The sequence below is a fragment of the Crocodylus siamensis genome, chromosome 6 (genome assembly GCF_052110815.1).
Source record: "Crocodylus siamensis isolate JL-2025a chromosome 6, ASM5211081v1, whole genome shotgun sequence".
Taxonomy (NCBI): domain Eukaryota; kingdom Metazoa; phylum Chordata; order Crocodylia; family Crocodylidae; genus Crocodylus; species Crocodylus siamensis.
In genome coordinates this window covers 96,195,634-96,215,948 of record NC_143400.1, presented here as the reverse complement: position 1 = coordinate 96,215,948, position 20,315 = coordinate 96,195,634, and the positions used below count along the sequence as shown (strand labels likewise).

The 20,315-nt window shown below is 52.8% G+C and overlaps 1 protein-coding gene across 2 annotated transcripts in view; it reads left to right on the top strand.

Annotated features, from left to right (window-relative positions):
• Window positions 1-20,315, top strand: part of P3H2 (prolyl 3-hydroxylase 2) — a 94,279-nt gene that overhangs the window by 61,887 nt on the left and 12,077 nt on the right. For both annotated transcript variants that reach the window (XR_016443285.1, XM_090055339.1), the window contains exons 2-6: window positions 10,753-10,899; window positions 12,323-12,512; window positions 16,694-16,825; window positions 17,844-17,986; window positions 19,948-20,037. Coding sequence is in view for 1 of the 2 variants with exons in the window: in XM_090055339.1 (XP_089911465.1) it covers window positions 10,753-10,899; window positions 12,323-12,512; window positions 16,694-16,825; window positions 17,844-17,986; window positions 19,948-20,037 (702 nt within the window). In the remaining variant the exon portion in view is untranslated. The remainder of the gene's footprint in view (window positions 1-10,752; window positions 10,900-12,322; window positions 12,513-16,693; window positions 16,826-17,843; window positions 17,987-19,947; window positions 20,038-20,315) is intronic.

Below are 20,315 nucleotides of genomic sequence, written 5' to 3'. Positions count from 1 at the left end.
AGCAGGGGTGATGAAACCAGGTGTGACACTCAGACCTGATTTACCCCAAACAGGGATGTAGTGGAGCAATGTGCATGCCTGCATGCCTCAAACACGTGTGTTTGCACGCGTGGTATTCTCAGTGCAGCCTCCTAAAACTCCTGTCCTGAAATCCTAGTGAAGTGAAGGGAGCTCCAGAAGCCACATCTAGTCCAAACCCTGCCTGAGACAGGATCGTCCTTATAGGATATAGAAAATGAGGGCTGGAAGGGAGCTCGGGAGGTCACATCTAGTCCAACCCCCTGCTCCAGGCAGGACCAGTCCCAAATACATCGTCCCCACCAAGGCTTTGTCTACCTGGGTTTTCAAAACTTCAAGGATAGTGATCCCTTGGGTGACCCATTGCAGTGCTTCAACACTCTCCTAGTGAGAAAGTTTTTCCTAATATCCAACCTCAACTTCCCTTGCTGCAGCTTGAGCCCATTGCTCCTTCTGTCATCTGCCCCCACTGAGACCAGCCCGGCTCCATCCTCTTTGCAGCCCCCGGCAGGGAGGTGACGGCTGCTATTCAATCCCCCTCGGTCTTCTCTTCTGCAGACTCAGTCAGCCCAGTTCCCCCAGCCTCGCCTCACCAGTCCTGCCCCCCAGCCCCACAACCATCTCCATTGCCCTCCGCTGGACTCTCTCCAACGTGTCCACATCCTTTCTGCCCCTGCTTTAACCCCCTCTTACTTCAGGTGCAGTGAGCACATGTGAGGCCCCAACCTTACAGGTCCCATTAGGGTCCATCCCAAAAGCTGGAGGACCCAGCATGCAGCATAATCCAGATAGACCCACCTCAAGCAAAATGATTTAGCTACGGGTTTGGGCCCAGTGCACGTGGTGGTGTAGGTGGTCCCACCCGCTCCAGCGGGGAGGACTGTGATGCATGGCTGTCTTCATCACAAGGGTTGCATGCAGCCAGCAGTCCTGTGCGCCACAAAATGGTCTTTGAAAAAGAGGTTATTTCAAGGATTGACAGTGAATCCAGGCTGCCAAATATTTTGCTGTTTCTCCGTCTTCCCCCGCCAACTATTTTAACTCTTCCTCCCACCGCTCTCCGAGGCCTCTAGCTCTCTTGTTTTGCCCTGAAGCATCCTGTTTCTTCTCTGCAAGTGTCCCTTATAAAATAATGCCTGGGCACTTATGTATCCCCATCGGTGGGCTCTTTCTGGTCTCTGTGTGGGAGGGTTCACAAGCTTTCAGCCTTTGGCAGCCGTGATCCCCGTGTTTCTGAGTCCAGCCCTGGAAAAGCCATTCCAGAAACACGGTGGCAGGCAGAGCCAGGGCAGTTAAAACCATTTCCTTAACAATTGTTAAGGATCCTGGTAGGAATAGCTGCAGCAGAAACCTGTTTTCTCTTTGCAGTTTGCAGTGTGAGCGCGCATCTCTTGCTGTTTGCTGGCAGTTGGCTTATCGCTTGCCGGACAGAGATACCAGCCTCCTCCTTGCCTCGTGCTGTCATGTTCATGGTCATCATGGCCCAACAAGTGCCACGGAGGGAAAGCAGAGGGCTCAAGAGGGGTCGGTGCCTGCCTTTGAGCATAAACTGCCTTCTGTTAGGGAGAGCCACGTTCTGAAATCAGAAAGCGGCTACAGCACTTTTGCCAGGAAATAAACTGATGGCATTTGCAAGGGCGCTGGCGTAACGGGACAAATGGAAACCTCCGCTGCTTTCCTTACGAGCATGGAGAGGTGAACGGCATTTCTCCAAGCTGCCTGTCGCTGCAGGAGTCAGGGGAGGAAGCTTTCATCCTTCAGCATCCAGCATAAAGCTGCATCCATTTGCTGCACGGGCTGCTGAAGAAGCAGGTTTGACCCCTGCTTTATTGCACGTAGGGAGAGCATTTTGCATGATGGACGAGGATAGCCGGAGAGGATTTTCATTTCCTACCGAGCTTTGTCTAAGCAGCAGTTCAGCCGTGTGCCTCCTCAGCTATCGTATCCCCTTTGCAAGCAATTCTTCCAGCCCGATCTCAGCCCGCAAAGTAGGGTCATGGCACGTGCATGCTGCCAGAGGCATCCTCACATGCCTGCCGCTCGACTGTGGGCTGGTTTTTGTTGCACCTCCTGGTAGGAGGGGAGGAATCCGGTCGACACCAGGCTCTTTTTGAACATCTCATTCACAGCTCATTCCTCAGCTTTTTGCCAAGACAGCTGACTGTGCGTGTTACAGGAAATTTTCCTTCTCCACAGTGTTACTGAATGCATGACTTCGCCGTCTTCAGAGCATGCCAAACAGAACCAAATGTTTTCTTGGGAGAAAATCCCACTTGGAGGATTTTCGATGATCTGTCATATTGGAGAGGTCAACGCGGGACTGTAAATGCAAACAGATCTCCCACGGCACGCGTCCCCAGTGTGTCCGGGAGCCGGCTTGAGGAGATTGGAGTTAATGAGGGAGCGTGTGTATGTATGTGTGCAAAAGAGAGAGAAGAGGGCACAGCCCTCGCATATAAACCGGTGCAGATGTTGTACCATTCACCCAGTGTGCCCAGAACACCCATCGTATACCACAGCTCCCTGGTCTGCTGGAGATGGGGCACCCAATTCAGGAGAAAGGACCCGTTTCCCTGAGCTTTCCACCAGGACGGCAGTAATTTTGCAATGGGGGTGCCCCACCGAGCTTCTCCAGCTGCTTTGCAGCCCCTCTGTGCTGCCGACTCGGAGCTAAGCGACCGTATCAGACTGGACAACCCGCTGCTGGTTGTGCCCTCTGGACCTTTCTTCTCATCCTTGGCAACCCCTTGGCAATCTCCCAATGCGCAGGCTCCAGTGGGTTCTTGCCCTCGGGCAACCCCTTGCAGTCAAGGATGATGGCCTCCCATGATTGTCTCATCTGTGGGTCTGAAGACAGCTGATGAGGCCTCTCCGGGTTCAACAGACTTTGCTGCAGCTTGGGCACGTGTTTCCGTGCGGGGTGGGGGGCTCTGGGGACTTGGTTCGGTCCAGGACATGCTGTTTCCATCTCCTGTTGTCGTTGTGAGGTTTCAGAGCACGCAGACCCTTGCAGCAGACTCTTCCTCCGTTCGGGGCAGTCCTGGGTCTCCCATGACTTAATGTCAATGTTGCATTTGTTTCTTGCGTTGGCCACGAGGACATCCCTGAAGCACTTTCTCTGCCCAACTCTTGAGTGAGCTGGGAGAATAAAACTTGCTTTGGGAGTCTGGAGTTTCGTAGTTTCATAGTTTCTAGGGTCGGAAGGGACCTGAGCAGATCATCGAGTCCGACCCCCTGCCATGGCAGGAAAGAGCACTGGGGTCAAACGACCCCGGCGAGGTGTACATCCAGCCTCCTCTTAAAGCCCCCGAGGGTAGGAGCCAGCACCACTTCTCCTGGAAGCTGGACATCCAGACGATGCGACCGGCTCAGATGTTGGATGATCTTCTCCTCAACGCTCGTGGCGTTTGCTTGCAAGAGGACACCTGCGTTGGTGCATCTCTCTTCCCACCGGATCAAGAGGATCTTCGACAGGCAGCAGCGATGGTACTTCTCCAGCGACTTGAGGTGTCTCCTGTACGTTGTCCGTGTCTCAGCATGGTGGGCATCACGACTGCTTGATAAACCACGCGCTTGGTTTTGGATCTGATGTTGCTATCTTAAAACACCTGTTTCCTCAGGCGGCTGAAGGCCGCACTTGCACATTTTGAGGCGATGTTGGATTTCTTCCTAGATGTCAGCCGTCGGCAAGAGCTGGCTTGCAAGGTACGGGGAATACTCAACGTGCTCCAGAGCCTCATCGCGGATCCAGATTACCAGAGCTGGGGACTGCTCGTTGATGCAGGACCTTCGTCTTCTGAACGTTAGTCCCATTTTCTTGCGTGCCTTGGTAAAGGCGTCGACAGTGGCCTGGAGGTCTGCTCCGAGTGAGCACACACGACAGCACTATCAATACATACGCGCTCAGTGATTGAAGTTGGGGTGGTCTTGGTCTTCTTGCCCTCTGGACCTTTCTTCTAGCTCATTTCCACAGCAGACAGCAAGGCAATGCTCCTGCTGGAGAAGGACCCCTCCATGAGAAAGACCGTGTGCTCCGCCGCAGAGAGGTTGCCCGGGTCCTCTCCCCTTGGAGAGCTGGGACTCTTGTATTTTCAAACAGCTTCAAGGCATCCCCTCTCCTCCAAAGACCCAGCACTTCCCTGGCCCGCGTGTCAAGGGGAAAGCGGCGCGTTTGCTGCCTTTAAGCTCCCGATTCGCTTTGTGTTCGCTGCCTCGCGCTCCTCGCGGGAGAAGTGGTCTGTGTGCATCGTTAACTCCGCTCCATAAATGCAACCAGGAAAGGAAACACGAGCCACCCGCTCCATTGCCCTGGGCAGATGTAGCCGTATATCAGATAACTTCTGGGGCCCCTGCTAAACCATTCGCAAGGGGAGAAAAAAGCTGAATTCTCCAGTGGCTGCCCCAGTCTCCAAGAGGGTGAGGAGGACCAGGGTTGGGGGGTTTTTTGCTTGGGACTGCCTGCTTGGATCTGAAACGCCTTACAGAGACTGGACAAAGTAGCTTGATGGCACTGGTCCATTGGAGCAGCGACATCTCGAATGAAGGGGGGGAGTAAAAAGCAATATGCCACAGATCCTGTCATTAAATAGAGAGTCGTGACACTTGGGTGCAGGAAGGCAGATTTAAGATGGAAGAGGTTGCATTTGTTCTGGCCTCTTGAGTCTTCTGCTTTTCCGTCTGAATGCTATTCTCTTATCACAGAGGAGCCTATGAACTTCATGCCTGTAAGCTCGCAACTGGGAAAGAAATCGTGGAGAGCAGCTGCTTGGCAGACCAGGTTCTTTGGGTAGATGTGATATCTTTTATTAGACCAACTAAATAGTGAGAAAAATAGTTCTTTGCAAGCTTTTGGGCGCGCACATTTGCAAAGAACTATTTTTTCCAACTATTTGAGTTGGTCTAATAAAAGAGATCAGATTTACCCAGAGAGCCTTGTCTGCCTGTGTCCTTAGGCCAGCATGGCTGCAACCTGCACCCCTGTAATTCTGCTGGCCTGTTAAGTAGGGGGTGTATGTGTACAGGCACATGCACTCAGTACTACACAGTAATAATCCTCTACAACACCAAGAATCCAGCGATGGAAAAAGTCCTCCTTGTTCCCCACCTGCCGCTGGCGACCCCAGGCACCGTCCCCCGCAGCCACGTAACAGGAGGACGGTGGCAGATTTCTGCAGGTGAGGGGTCCTCACCTGAGCTACAGCGTTATTCGTGCCTATGGGGCTGGGATGCCGCACCGGCGGCGGGTGCATCGCTGTCGAGTCTCACGCCAGTCCTCACGGAGGAGACGGTCCTCTGCCTTTATACAGCACGTAGCCTTTTCCTGGCGGCCTGATCCCGTAGACGGGTGCTCAGCATGGCCACTGCTTCCCTGGTGCAAGTCCCAGTTGAAAGCACTTGCTTCAGGATGGGACCGAGCTCGTCACCGCTGACGCTGGGGGAGCGCTCGGGGTTATGTGGCTCACCCGTGTTTTACGGCTGCTTTTGAATTCATTGCAGGACGCGGTAGCAGCCAGCGCAGCGATGAACCCGTATGCTATGTCAGGCCTGTTCCAGCAGCAGAGTGGAACGGCTTTGGCAGGTCTACCGCGAATACATGGGAAGAAAGCAAAGCGTATTTATTTACTAAGCCTGGCTGGTTGCTACATCGAAATTACAGAAGGCCGGGGGATTTAGACTGGCTTGCAGAGGAAAGATGACTTGCTTGTATTGTGATGAAAACCAGAGGGACCGTGAACTGTGGCTGAACTGTGCACAGTATATTGGCTCGCTTGCCGTGCGGCGCAGGGGAGTGTGGCGATGTTTCTCGGGGCAGGGTTGTTCCTGTGGAAGGAAACCATCCAGCTTTGGTGCCAGCAGGAGCACTGTCCCCATCCCCAGCCTGGGCTGCGGCCAACACCCCGTGCCTCTGAGGGAGGCTTAACAAAACCCTGACACACATAGCAGCAGGAGGGGGAAAAATTCAATTCTGGCTGCATGTGCAAAAGCATGGGAAGATCCCATAGTAAAAAATAGGCGTCGCTATGCCTAGATCATCCCCAGCCCGTGGCTGTCCCGGCTCTTCTTGAACACCTCCAGGGATGGAGAGTCCACAGGATGCATCTATTTCCCTTGCCTCCCTGCTCTAGCAGTGAAGAAGTTTTTGCCGAGATCCAATCTAAATATACTTTGCTGCGACTTCAGGCCATTGCTGTGGTGCCTTTTAAAGCAGGACCCTGTGCAAATGCACATGGATGATGCTTCTGGATGCTTATCTTGCTGGGGTGATCTAACCCTTGGGCAGGGAGCTCAGCCTGATGATCTCGCGATGTCCCTTCTAGTCCCAAATGTCTATGAAATCTGTGAAAATCACTTGGGCTTCTCTAAACCAGACCAAGGGGGACTGACTGAGCCAACTAAGTTGCAAGACAGAGCTGGGGGTCGGTGCATGAGCAGAAAGCCAAGCTGTCGCTTCCTTGTAGACGAGACGAATAAATGGGAGAGCAGTGCCTTTCGGAGGGAGAGCCGTGGCTGCCTGCCCAGCCTGACGTTACGGAGCTAAAAGGTTTGCACTCAGGGATGCTCTGAATGCCACTCGGGCATCGCTTGGCCTGGGGGATTTTGCTGTCGAAAAAGCAAAGCTGGATCCTGTTCTGCAATGCCATTGGGCTGGAGTTTGCATGGTCTTTTCACGGGCGTTGGAAAGTGCTGCTTCTCAGGGTGGATTTGGGCTGAGACGGGGTGATTGAAACAAACCCTTCAGGTTGGAGTTTGGGTCTGTTGGGAACTGGGTAGCCTCCGACTAGATGGGTGTCAGTCCCCCAGCCCATGCCTGGGTGCCTACGAGAGCAGGATTCAGGCTGTTTTCTCACCGAGCGCAGCAGGACCGACAGAGCCCAGGGATGGCACCTCCAGAGTTGGCTCCCACCATCTCCCTCTGACCTGTCAGGAGGGTTTCTCAAGTTTTGTCCAAACCCCTGTGAAATATCTGGATTGGAAACTCGCCGCCAAGGAGAAAGGGTTTTATACTGCAGCAAGGGAGGCTGAGGGGAAGAGCTTTCTAAGTAGAAGCATGGTTCAGCCCAGGGAGGCCCTGGAGTCACAGAAAATCAGGGTTGGAAGAGACCTTCAGGAGGTCTCATCTAGTCCACCCCCCTGCTCCAAGCAGGACCAGCCCCAACTGCATCATCCCAGCCAAGGCTTTGTCTAGCTGGGCCTTAAACACCTCCAAGGATGGAGATCCCACCACCTCTCTGGGTAACCTGCCCCAGTGCTGCACCACCCTTCTCATGACAGAGTTTTTCCTCATATCTAACCTCAATTTTCCTTGCTGCAACTTGAGCCCATTGCTCCTGGAATACACCTCCATGCCTGGAAGCTTTTCGCAGCAGGTTGGACAGACATTTGAATGGGCTGGTTTAATCAGGGCCTCTTCTGTGGTCCTGCGTTACCTCTTCCCCACGACAGCAAACATGTAGACAAAACTCTGAGCTCCCCCAGCTCCCTCACCTGAAGGCTGGGAGGATGGAAGAAAGAAACTGTTGTTTTTCCAACTTTTCTGCAATGGAAAGCGGCTTAATTACTGCCATAAGTGGGGCCATTTAAGTAGGTTGATATTATTTTGCTCTTGCGGGCAGCATCTGCTTGCCACCGCGATTGATACAAAAGCATCACTATATTTTCTCAAATGAAGGCGTAGAGTTTTTGGAAACCACCTAGAGGACTTGGATGCCCGGTCTCATTAAGGGATTGATGTTCAGATCAGTCAGGCGTCAATATAAATCTCAGCCAATAAATCCTGACAGCGCCAGAGATGTTTCCACACTCCCCCAGCACGCCGCACTGAAACCCCCTTGTTAGCTCCCCGAGCTGTGTTTGCATTGACTCTAATCTAAATATTCCTACAGCACAGATGAAAGAGGAGTGCCGTCCTTTAAGGATTTCCTACCCGCCATCCGAGTGTCCTGATGCACTTCGTAGCACGCGCCCCTGCCCTGCTGCTCTTGGGTTAAGCTCCCCTCGCTAGCGAGCTGGTTTGCTGGCAAATAAACGTGCGCAGAAGCTAGCTTCACCTCCTGATGCCCTTAGCAAGCTCCAGAGGAAATCCAGGGCTGTACCTTCTTAATGGGTTTTTGTCGCTGGGAAGGTTTGAGCACAGGGCCGCGGATGGCACCCGATCCTTTCTTTGCAGCCAAGATTCGTTCCCACGAAGCCATAAGGGAATGTTACCTTGCAAGATAAATATTCCTCTTGAGCCAGCTTTGTGCTTTCCCAAACCCTGGTGAACCGGACACCCTGTGCTAGAGGGGTTGTCGCCAGGCCGCTTGAATGCCTGGCCTGTTTTCGGAGCCCCTGGCAGCCTGCTCCAATTAATGAACGAGAACAGGTTTGCAGGAACTCGGTCTGAACCTGTTGCTTCTGGAGAAATCCTTCCAGGCTGGTTGAATGCAAGGCTGCTGCTTCTATCCAGCTCTAGGTTGCTCCTGCCCAAGGCAGCACAGGTCATGGAAACAGTGCCTCTTTGCAATGCTCCTTCTGTAACCACGTGCCTTCTCTGGAGCCAGGAGGCCTCTGGCTTTGCTAACTATGTGGCCTCAAGACCAGTTTGCCCTTCTCAGGGTAGTAAAAATAGTGCAGGCCAACTCATGCTGCCTTCCCCAAGGTTGTCCCATGTCAGGGGGAAGTTTGGGTCCCTGCCCCAAGCCAAGAAGCTGCAGTTATCCCTTCTCACCCAGTGGCATCCTCAGATGGAAGGCGCTGTCCTCAGGGGACCTTGTGGTAGCTTCTGAGTGGCCAGGGATACAGAAGTAGTATCTGCACTGAACAGGTCTGATCTGCAAGCCAAAGGGCTCTTTCCTGCCATAGGATGGGCCGCTGCATTCTGGGATGCTGGAGGACTTCATCTTGCGTGAAATAGCTGTAGAGAGTGGCCACACCTTAATGGAACAGGAGCAAAATTAGGCAAATCAGAGATAATCCTGCCGTGGGGTGGCGTAACTTTAAGCTGAATAACAAGTGCTTTAAGCCACTTAAAGTGAGGTATTAACTTGAGGGCAATCCAAGTGGTAAGAGCTCCAGGCGCTTAAACTTCCCATGTAACAAGGCCCAGGCTCCCAGGACCGCACGTTTCTTGGTAGAACGGAGCCCTCTTTCACTCGCCCGTGGTCAGGATTGGGTCGGTTTCTAAGTGACAGCATGTCGGGTTCCCCGCCGGCGCGGACACACGTGGGGTCAGCAAGCTGGAGCCCCATTTTCCATTTGCATTTCACAGCTGCAGCCTCGCAAGCTTTCGTCGATTAGTAGTAGCTCCCTAGCAAGGAGGAAGCAGGATGCTCAGGCGGATCGCCGTGCCTTCCGCTACTCAGGGCATCTCCCCACAACCAGCTCGGCCCCCGGGCAGCACGCTGTTTCTAGCCGTGCAGCTTGTTCCTTCTCCATTATGGAGGTTCCAGCTTGAAACAATTTGCTAGCATTTATAAATGCTGAGCAAATGGACTGGGCATGAGCGGTGTGCCCTACCAGTGGCTGTGAAACCATTATAAGCCATGCAGTGGCAATGCATCAGCCAGTTGGACACTAACCATGGATTAATCATTTCACATGTGCTGCTCACGTCATACACCAGTTCCGTGCATTGAGCCTTGCTATAATGCATGGCCCGTCACCTAAAGCAAGGTGGATGTGGTGCAGGCCTATAGCATAACCTGGATACAGACAGGGGTTGGGTAGATTTATGGGGGACAGATCCCTTGGGAACTGCAAAACACAACAGGGATGTAACCTCAGACTCAGGCTATCCCTGCACCTATGTTGTCTGACAGCGGAGGGATGTGACAGAGGAGGGGTTAGTCCTAGGCGCCTGCTACACGTGACATACATTACCCAATTAACTGGTGAATTGTGCAATAGATTTAAACTGGCCACACATGCAAAGTGATTATTACCATGGGATAAAAATGACTGTCCAGCTACAAAATGAGCCAATCAGCTGTAAAATTCATTCTTGTATATTGACCTTATAGCTGGTGGGTATCCAGCTTTAATTGGAACGTGTAGCAAGGCCTATACACACCTTGTCTCATATGATACCCTTCCTCTAAAGCATCTGATGCTTGCCACTGCCAGAGACAGGCTGCCGGGCTAGACAGACCTTTCGTCTGACCCGGTGCAGTGACTCTGCCATCCCGGAGCCCTGCTCTGGCTGAGTCAATTCACGACACCTCCCCTTGACCAACATCACCGGCCGGAGCACAGACCAGGGACACACGATGCTCCCCACGCTGGCTGGCTGGTCTGGGAAGCTGAGCCGTTGCCAGCAGACAGGACCAAAGCAAACAAGCGGCTGTGGCTTCCCATCCCGTTCCCCGCCGGAGTCTGTCCAAGTGGCAGGCGGTTCGAGCTCAGGCCCCCCCGGATGCTGTGCTAGAGCTCCCTGCTTTCGTCTTGGTGCTGGCTGCGGTCCACGGCGGGCTGCTGCTCTCTCACGGATGAGTAACATCTTTGGAGAGCCGATGGGGCTTTGTGGTCTGTCTGTCGGGACGGCTGGCATGCTTCTCCATCATGTTGTTACCCGGGGGTTTCCCTTTGCACACAAGCATGTGCTAGAAACACCTGCCTGGCGTGACGTGGAAAGACAGGCTCTCCCCCTAGTTCAGCAATGCAGCGCTCTGCATCCGGGTCGGGGTGACCAGGAGCAGGGCTTGTTTCCGGGCTGTGTCACGGGGCGCTGACCGCCGGATGCTTTTTCTCTCGTTGTAGCTGAACAAGCTGGAGGAGGCGGCGGATGCAGCTCACACCTTCTTCCTGGCAAACCCCGAGCACCTGGAAATGCAGCAGGACATCGAGAACTACAAGACCATGGCCGGGAAGGCCACTCTGGTTGACCGAGAGGCCAGGCCACACATGGTGAGTTTGAGAAACCGGCTCTCCCCAGGCTGGCGAGAAGGGCAAGTGTCAGCCAGACTGGGGTTGGGGCGAATCAGAAAGGTACATGGCTGCAATCAGTTGAATTTGCACCAAGCTAACCCCACGTGCCCCATTACCTTATTTTTTCGCATACCAGGCTCATGTTTCACCTTAAAATTATATTATATTGGGGTCTGGGTCTTAAACGAGGAGGTTGACTCTTGGGTTAAAGGGGAAAATCTATTTTTTTTCCTTGCTTCTGCCTTCTCCAAGCAAGGAGCGTGTCTGATTTGGAGGCGCGTGGTATATGAATGAATACGGTGGTCCAGGCATCCTCCATCCTGTGCCCTGTGCTGGTCACTCCCCCTTTGGGGAGCTCCTTCCTCCCTTGCTCATTGCTCTCAGTGGCCTGGCGTGATGGATTGCTTCATTACCTCTGCACACATTGCACAAGCTGATTTACACATCCTGGCTTGTGCACACTTATTTGAGGCCAGATTCTCCAGTCTGGAGGAGCTGCATGTGGCACACACATCTGATTAGGAAGCATAGGGAGGGCATAAGAGGGCTTCATCATACCCAGCCCCACCGGCATGACCCTGGGGGTGCGACAGCAGCCCCAGGTACCGTTCTTGCAGCAAGGGATTGCCAGGGCGCCGGGTTGTCTCCCCTTCCCAGCCACCTCACCTAGGCGAGATGCCGGAAGAGGCTGCAACATGCCATCAGGGTGATGAGCCACATCTGAAGCGGTAGGACCTCACACTATTCCCAGTGCCGCCTCGTTGCACCCAGGATGACTCTGGGGGCCTTGATTTTATCCAGAGAAGTACAGGAGAAGCCAAAACAAATTCATCTGAACTATACTCCAGTTTATTGGGATGTTATTCATCAACAACGTTATGATACATAGCAGAGAATAGAGACCTGCTCACTACTGGGTGGCGAGGTCTCAGGGTCCTCGATACCCATCCTGATGGTTTGAGGCATCCCTTTGCCTTTGAGTGGCAGAGATGAATACGGTTCAGGTTCAGATTTCTGTATTCTCACCCATTTCTCTGAGATAATCTCTTGGCCACTTGAAAACAGAGCAGGGAAACTGAGTCACGACCCACAACCACTGTTCGTTCTTGGGATCGCCTGATAGCACTGGGTGTGATCACTGGCCTAAGCATCCCTTGAAAGGGTCCCCCTCCAGCCACATCTTGCATGTGCTAAGTGTTGTGCTTCTGGGATCGGGGTATCTGGGAGGAGAAGGAGGAATGTCGTGACACATCCAGCATGGGAAAAAAGGGGGTGAGGGGTGTTCAGGAAACCCCAGCAGCTCGGGCATTGATTTACTGCCTTCCCCCATTGCCTGCATCCATGCACGTGTGCTCCAGGCTGCTGTTCTGCCACCTCAAGGGCCTGCTTGGCTTCTTTGCAGGAGGCCTACAGCGCGGGGGTGAAGCACTACGACAGGGAAGAGTACGGGCCGGCCATCGAGCAGCTGGAGCGAGCCCTGGGGGAGTACTACACGGCCGACGAGGAGTGCCGCGTCCTGTGCGAGGGGCCGCAGCACTTCGAGGAGCACGAGTTCTTGGACTATCAAGCCGACCTCTACGAAGCCGTCGCAGGTGAGGTGTGGGTACTCAGGTCCTCCGGAGAGCAGACCCTTCCCCTCCCTGCAGGGACGGTGACCCCCGGGCATCCCACACGCGCTGGGGCCCAGAGCTGCTCCTCTCTTCCTTCCTCCCTGCCAGGGCTTGCAAGGGGGATGAGCTGTATGGCTAGGAGAGGGGCTGGGAAAAGTTCAGTGCAACAAAAGCAGGTGCTGCCATCACAGAGGACCCACTAACGACCAGAGACACGGTGCTGTGTTGGCTTTGCATGTCCAAGCAGTGTGAAACGGGGACGCTTTCCCCATAAGCCGCCGTGCTTGGCTTTGGCAGCACGGGAAAGTGCGGCAATAGAGGAGAGTTTGTCTGGCCGTGGCAATCTCATCTCTCTGCCGTCTGGCTGGCCGCCCCGAGACCACCGTGCGGTCTCCCAGAGCGCCGTCTTTCTGCCTCTGTGGCAAATGCTCCCATTCAGAGGCAGGTTGGGCTTTATTTTTTGCCTGCGCTCATTTGCTCCTACAAAGGCAAGGGCCTAATTGAGACTAATGAGATGGGAAAGCACTGGGGCAGCAGGACGGAGGCCTCTTTGTTGAGCTGTTTGTTTATTTAGCCATTTCAGGAAAAAGATAGGGGGCCATTTTTGGTATTCAGCCATGCAAGAAAAAATGAGGAGCGCCCGAGGCCTCGGCTACCGATGCACTGGGTGTGGGGAGAAGGACGTCAGCTAAGTGGGGGGAGATTGTGCTACTTACCAGTCTGCACCTTCAAGCAGATGCAGTTACAACCTTATAAATATGCCCCAGGTAGTATAAGAATACCAGTAAAACCAGTGCATATACCCTACTGGGATATTAATGCATGCAGATTTCTTGTGCTGATAAGCTTTGAGTGCAGCCAGCTGCCAGGTTAAAGCCACAGTGTGCATGTGTTTGTGGCCAAGTGCAGACCTGCATCCATGCTGTGGGGTAGTCGAGGAAGATCTGTGCTTCCCCCAACCCTGGAACAGGCAGCCGGAGACCAGGAAGACCGAGCCCCTGCTCGTTTCCAAACAGAGGGCTCTTTGAGGGTGCAGCTCTGTGCCATGTGTTTCAGTGAGGCAGATCTGCTCCGATGCAGCCGGCAGCAACCTCCTTCAAAGAGAGCACCGGCAGGGACTTGCTCCCCGAGCACCAGGCCAGCCCCTGTCTCTGGTCCATTGCCATCATGATGCAAAACTGGTCTCAGTGGGGGCAGATGACGAAGAGCAATGGACTCAAATTGCAGCAAGGGGAGTTTAGGTTAGATATTAGGAAAACCTTTCTCACCTGCAAGGAAACTCTAAAGAGCACAGCCCATCTGACCCGCAGTCTCGCTGCCAGCCAGCCCCAGATGTGCTGGTGCTTCCTACGGCGATATCTGCTGGGAACCAGGCAGCGCACCACTGGCGCTCGCTTCACGGAGGCCATCCCACAGCCACCCAGTCCTCGTGGCTTGATATAAATCTGTGGCCAAGCGGTGAAAGGGGTTTCAGCCCATTACCAGTGCACCTGCAGCAACAGGCTTGGTCGAAGCTGCAGGGCGTGGGAGAAAAAAGAGCAGGGTCCAGATGTGTCTTGGCTACTCTCAGAGATGTGAGGGGCAGCTCCCTGGAGCTCCATCTCCTATCCTGAGCTATTCAGTAATGCTGACTTATTCAGTAAGGCTGTGACACGCAGCAGCGGTTTTGGGTGTAGCCGTGTTGGTCGAAGGACATAGGCAAGCAAGCTTCTTTGGGCAGATGTGATATCTTTTATCACACCAACTGAGTAGGTGAAACAAAGTTCTTTGCAAGCTTTCAGGCACAAGCCCCCTTCTTCAGGCATAGGGAGACACTTCCCCCAGAGCTGGCTGCATTTCAGTGACTCCTTTGCAGATAGTCTCCATGCTCATAAGTAGGCATCCTGGTTTTCTCTGATTTAAAAGCATCCCCAATTTTCAGTTAAAAAAAAGTAATCCCAAATCCACATTTTTCCATGATCCTGCCCAGAGCAGGGTGGGGCAGGACCCAGTGATCTCGCGAGGTCCCTTCCAGCTCTAAACTTCTGTGAATCTGTGTGAAACACCACTGTATGTGTGTGTGTGTATATACATGTGTGTGTAAATATATATGTATGTGTGTGTATGTGTATATATATGTGTGTGTAAATATATATGTGTGTCTCTGTATGTGTGTGTGTATGTGTGGGTATATATATATATATATATATATATATTAGTGGTGTTTCATTTAAATCACAAAAAAATGTGGATTTGGGGAATATGAAAATTGGGGATTTTTCTTAAATCGCAGGAAACCAGGATCCCTGCTCATAAGGTATCGGGGATAACCACAGTTAGCTTTTGCTGGGGCATTTCAGATGCAGGATGCCGGCACGGGTTTGACACGGAGCCACATCCTCGCTTTGCGCCTCTCTGTCCCATCTACGATGCCGCGCGTGTGCGGAGAACCGGGCGCCCGCTCCAACAGCCCTGGGAAGCCCCGGAGGGGAGCCGGGACCGCCCCGTGTTTCCGCTGGCTTGCCCTGCGCGGTTCAGGGGCCAGCTCTTGGCAGCTCTGGGAAGCTCTCTGGTAGCAGAGCACATGTTTTTCTTTCAAGCCCATGTTTGTTCCTTAAAGACGTTCGCAGTGTACAGCGAGCAGAGTCGATTTGTAAGTACATTGCAGCAAGGGCCCCAAACTGGAATCAGATGTCGGCCTTGGCTTCGGAGCGCCGCAGCTGACACAGCGCGCACACTGTCTACTCCCACCCATTAGAAAGCTTGTTGAAGCAGATGTTTGCCATTCATTTTTACTCACCCGAGAGATTCGTCCTCATTAAGGAGCAATTAGTATAGGTGCTCTGCCCGTAGCCTTTCCACCACTGCTGCATATGCTTCTATGAGGGGCTTGAATGCTTGCATTTAACTTCCCAGCCTGGCTTGCTACCTTGTTAATCCCAACACATCACAGACACGGCGTGAACCCAATGTTAGGAGTTACATGGCTGCAAAGGGGATCGTAGGATCATAGGAAATCAGGGCTGGAAAGAACCTGAAGAGGCCCCTTGATAATTTTTTTTTAATCTTCTATTTTCCCCCTCTTAAGGGGGAAAAAAGAGGGAAAGCCCTAGGGCTAAAGCAGGCTCTGAACAAATCAATGTCATGGGCTGCAGCTGAGCAAAGAAAAAAAGGCTGGAATTGAGTCTGAACTGCCTGATGCTTCCTGTGATAGCACATTATTCTCCGAAGGGACGTGGTGCAGGAGCAATGACAAGTGGGTTGAACAGGTCCCGGGACGATATGTAGTAGAGAGCCGTCTCTTCTCTAGGCCTTTTCTGATGGACTGGATGAGTCCAGGGCCTTTCATGGTTCATTTGAGCTGGTGTCCCTTTGCTCTGCTTTGGCTCTTGGGATGTAACAACTTGAGCGAGCTCCCACTCCGGAGGGGTATTGCATTCATAATCAGGAGCCTGGGGGACAAGACGGATGAGGAAAGCTGAAAGAATTAGCATTATTTAGTCTGGAGAAGAGAAGACCGAGGGGGATTGAATAGCAGCCTTCACCTCCCGGCAGGGGGGCTGCACAGAGGATGGAGCTGGGCTGGTCTCAGTGGGGGCAGACGACAGAAGGAGCAATGGGTTCAAGCTGCAGCAAGGGAGGATGAGGTTCAATATTAGGAAGAATTTTTTCACTAGGAGGGTGGTGAAGCACTGGGACGGGTCACCCAGAGAGGCGGTGCAATCTCCATCCTTGGAGGTTTTGAAGACCCAGCTAGACCAAGCCTTGGCTGGGATGACATAGCTGGGACTGGTCCTGCTTGGAGCAGGGGGGTGGATTAGATGTGACCCCCTGAGGTCCCTCCCAACCTCGTTTTCTGTGATTCTATGAATGGTGCCTGGAAAGCATGCAAATGCAAGCAAGGCAGTGAATGAGCCCATGACTATGGTTGTTACAAGGGAGGATGATGGGGACCTGGCACTGTGCACTGAAAGCCTGGGTCCCTCGGCTGCTGAGCCTCTCCGAAGAGAAGCTGAGCACTCAGCACCACACAATAGGGCCATGCATCTGTTTCTCTTGAGTTTCCATGTCACATCATGGGGAATATTGTCTCCCTGAAGCCAGGAGTGGGGGGCTGGTTCCTTCAGGGCTTGGCCATCAGCCTTGTGATCTCCGAGCCCCTCGTTGTCCTTTCCCCTCTGCAGAACATTACTTGCAGGTCCTGGCTTGCAAGCAGGACTGCGTCCGAGACCTGGCCACCCGGCCCGGGCGCATCTCGCCCATCGAGAACTTCCTGCCGCTCCACTACGACTACCTGCAGTTTGCCTATTACAGGGGTAAGACCCGGCTCCCCTTTTCTGACCTCTCGGGGTTGGCGTGGGGGCTTTTCCTCCTGTATTTGGGAAGTGAAATGTTCCTGCTGAAGGTGTGGGACATGCGGGCCAGAAAGCAAAGGGAGTTGCTAGACATGGACAGCACAGGAGCCCTGCGTAGCCTTCCTCTCCTAGCGGATTTGCATCTCAGCGTGGGTGCTGCTTTACAGAAAAGCACTTACTAGCTATAACCCACCTCTCGGTCTCCAAAATGCACCGGGCTGGCTTAAAAATCATTAGATTTATTAATGAATCATGGGATTTGATTCTTTTCGAGGATCAGGCTTGGAGGGTCACTTTATTATTATTATTCCAACAACCAAAGGTGCTAGAAAATATTTAAATATATATATATGTATATATATATATATAATATTTAAGGAATGTAAATTCAAATAAATAAATATTGGAAGTTTTAAAATGATGATCAAATATTTTTTAAAAAGATGGGCTTTTTATGTGATTACGTGAGTCCAGGAGCTGGGACTTGAAGACAGGAAGGGTACGATCCCCCAAGTTGGCAGCACCATCAGCGTAGTGGTGTGGTCATGTGTCTCTAATTAAGCGGCACGTAGGATAAAGACCAGGTTCTGCTAGGAAAAAAACAAGATGAATTGCAGGGTCCTACAGATGCTTGTGCCCACAAGCCCAGGGAAGGGGGGAAAGCCAAGCTGTCAGGCCTGTCCGAGAGGTATAAATCACACTGACGCCTGGCTCATGTCTTGTGTTCACCAAGAAGACCCCCTTTTAAATGCTCCTCGATATTCTTCCCCACTCCCCAACTCGGTCCTTAACTTGCTGCACGACGGTAGCGTCAGTCCTCCGTGCCCTGTCCATACCAAGACTAGCAAAGACCACGGGGAAGAGCTCCTGCCATCCTCCTTTCACACTTGAGTCCAGTAGCACTGATGAAATCTCTTAGCTCAATAAAGCCATGAAGCCTCTTCTTCCTCCCCTAACCCCCTGCTGTCTTCCTCCGCAGTCGGCGAGCACACCAAAGCCCTCGAGTGTGCAAAATCCTACCTGCTCTTCCACCCGGACGACCAGGACGTCTTGGAAAATGTAGTCTATTATGAGAGCCTCTTGGAAGACAAGGTGGACCCAGAGACCATCGTCCCCAGGGAGGTGAGGATCAATGCAGCGAGAGGATCCCCAGTGGCCCAGCGCCTCGCTGGAGCATCATTTGGAAGTTGCTTAATTAGTGCAGCAGCCAAGTGGTTTTGTGCTGCCATCCGTGTGGAGGAAAGGGCAAGAGGGCAAAGGGGCGCGTGGTGTTCACACCCAACGTGAATCCAGATTAACTGGCAAAGCTGAGTGCAGGCCTCTTTTTTTCAGTCCGTGTAATGGGGGTAAAATATAACCAGCCCTGGCAGAAGCGATGATGTGATGTGCTTGCGGGTTTGCAGGAAGCTGCTTGGGAGGGGAGAGATGTAGGAGTAATGTTGTAAAATATTTCCCCGAGGGCAGTGACTGAGGTCAGCCTTGCTCCTGAGTCATTTAGGGCAAGATCGGACACAGTCCGTGGGGTGGGAACAGCCTTGCCCTGGCTGTGGGGATGAGCCGATAGCTGTTGTGTGATCAGCATGGAAACAGACCTCCTTCTGGCCTGAGTCATTTTTATCTGCGCTTCAGGGACTGCCTTTCCCACCACGCAGACATGAGAAATCATGTCCTCGTGGGGCTGCACCCACCCCATGTCGCAGCGCTGGGGAGGGCCTGGGCTCTCCATTTCCTGGGGAAATCCAGGATTCAGGAAAAAAGTTTCTGTTCTAAAATGGAGCAAGTTTAGATGTAGTTTCAACAGCAGCAACAGCAATCTGTGATGATGGCTGGAGCTGGACTGGTCTCCGTGGGGGTAGATGACAGAAGGAGCAATGGACACAAGCTGCAGCAAGGGAAGTTGAGGTTGGATATTAGGAAAAACTTTCTCACTAGGAGGATAGTAAAATACTGCAACAGGTTTCCCGAGAGGTGGGGGAGTCTCCATCCTTGGAGGTGTTTAAGACAAAACCTTGTCTGGGATGATGTAGCTGGGGCTGGGGCTGTATGGAGCAACTGGTTGGACTAGATGTGACCTCCTGAGCTCCCTCCCAGCCCGCATTTCTATGATTGTATGATTTTATATCCCCTTGCAGTTGAGGAGCGTTTATCTTTTATAATTTTATCTTTCATGATTGCCTAACCCATGGGTTTAGAGTTTGTATGTAGCATTTAGATTATGCAGAGTTTAGCTAAAACGTAGGTTGAGATGAAAGTGTAGATATGTAGAGTTTATATTATGGTTTGTCTGAGCTGGTTTAGATGGGGCTGTTCCTCCACAGCCAGAGATCAAGGAGGAGGGAGCCTGGCTGTCTTGCAGTGCTCGGGATCCTCGCTTGGGCGGCTGCATCCTCGGTTCTGGTCCCTGCCGCCGAGACGGATCATGCATTTTGCGTTAGACAGTCATTAGTAATGGACAGAAACAACCCAGGTAGCGGGGACCCAAGCGGCATCCGGCCCCAAGGATCAGCCTGGGTCTGCCCAGGGGCAGGAGCAGAGCAGGGCCCTGATCCCTGGCAAGCACAGGACGGTCCTTGCTCTCTGAAGACCCTGGCGCACTGCATGGAAAAATACAAGGACTGTTAGCATGAGCAAAATTACCGTATTATCCTGCATACCGTATACCCCCAAGTAAGGCGCACACCTTGTTCTGGAAGGCAGAATGAAGCAAAATAGGATTTTTCCAGGCTGAATGCTGGCCCCATGGGGCAGGGGCAGAGTCTCCTCTTCAGCATTACTTCCTCCCTCCTTGCAACACCTGCTGCTGCATTGGCAGAGCCAAAAGCTGCTGCCAGTTCAGCAGGAGCTGAGAGGAGGAAGGCTTTATTTGCAAGGAAAGAGTGAGTGATGGATGAACTCTGCTTTTCCTGCATGTTCAGCGTGGAGCCAGCTCCAGGGAGCTATTATAGCATCCCCCTGCCTCCATCCCAGTGTGGAAATCAGCTTAAAACCCACAACCCCATTTGAGAAGGAATTTTTTTGAGGGAAGGGTGCATTGCTTGGGCCCTCTTACACCTGCGATTGCCTTCTCTTCTTTATCCTTTCAGGAGGCTGCAACGTTTCTGAGATGTCACAGGCTGGAGTCTCACCTGCTAAAGATGGGTGCAGCGGGCCTGGGATTCCTCTACACGGAGCCGGTAACAGCAGGGACCCCCCTACCACGAGTGCTTGTCACCGGTGGTGTCATTCAGGTCTCCTGTTCCCATCAGCAAGGCCAGGCAATGCAGGGGGAGCAGGGTGCCTTAACCGAGCAATCCCAGCTTGAATCAAGGTGTCCTTATAGGCACGGCAGTGCTGATGAGTGTGTCTTCACTGCAGAGCCCCTGTTGCTGCAGGCTGGAGATGGGAGCTGAGGCAGGAAGAGGCTAAGTGACAGAGTGGGAAATCGGGATGCATTTTTGGGGGGAAGCACTCA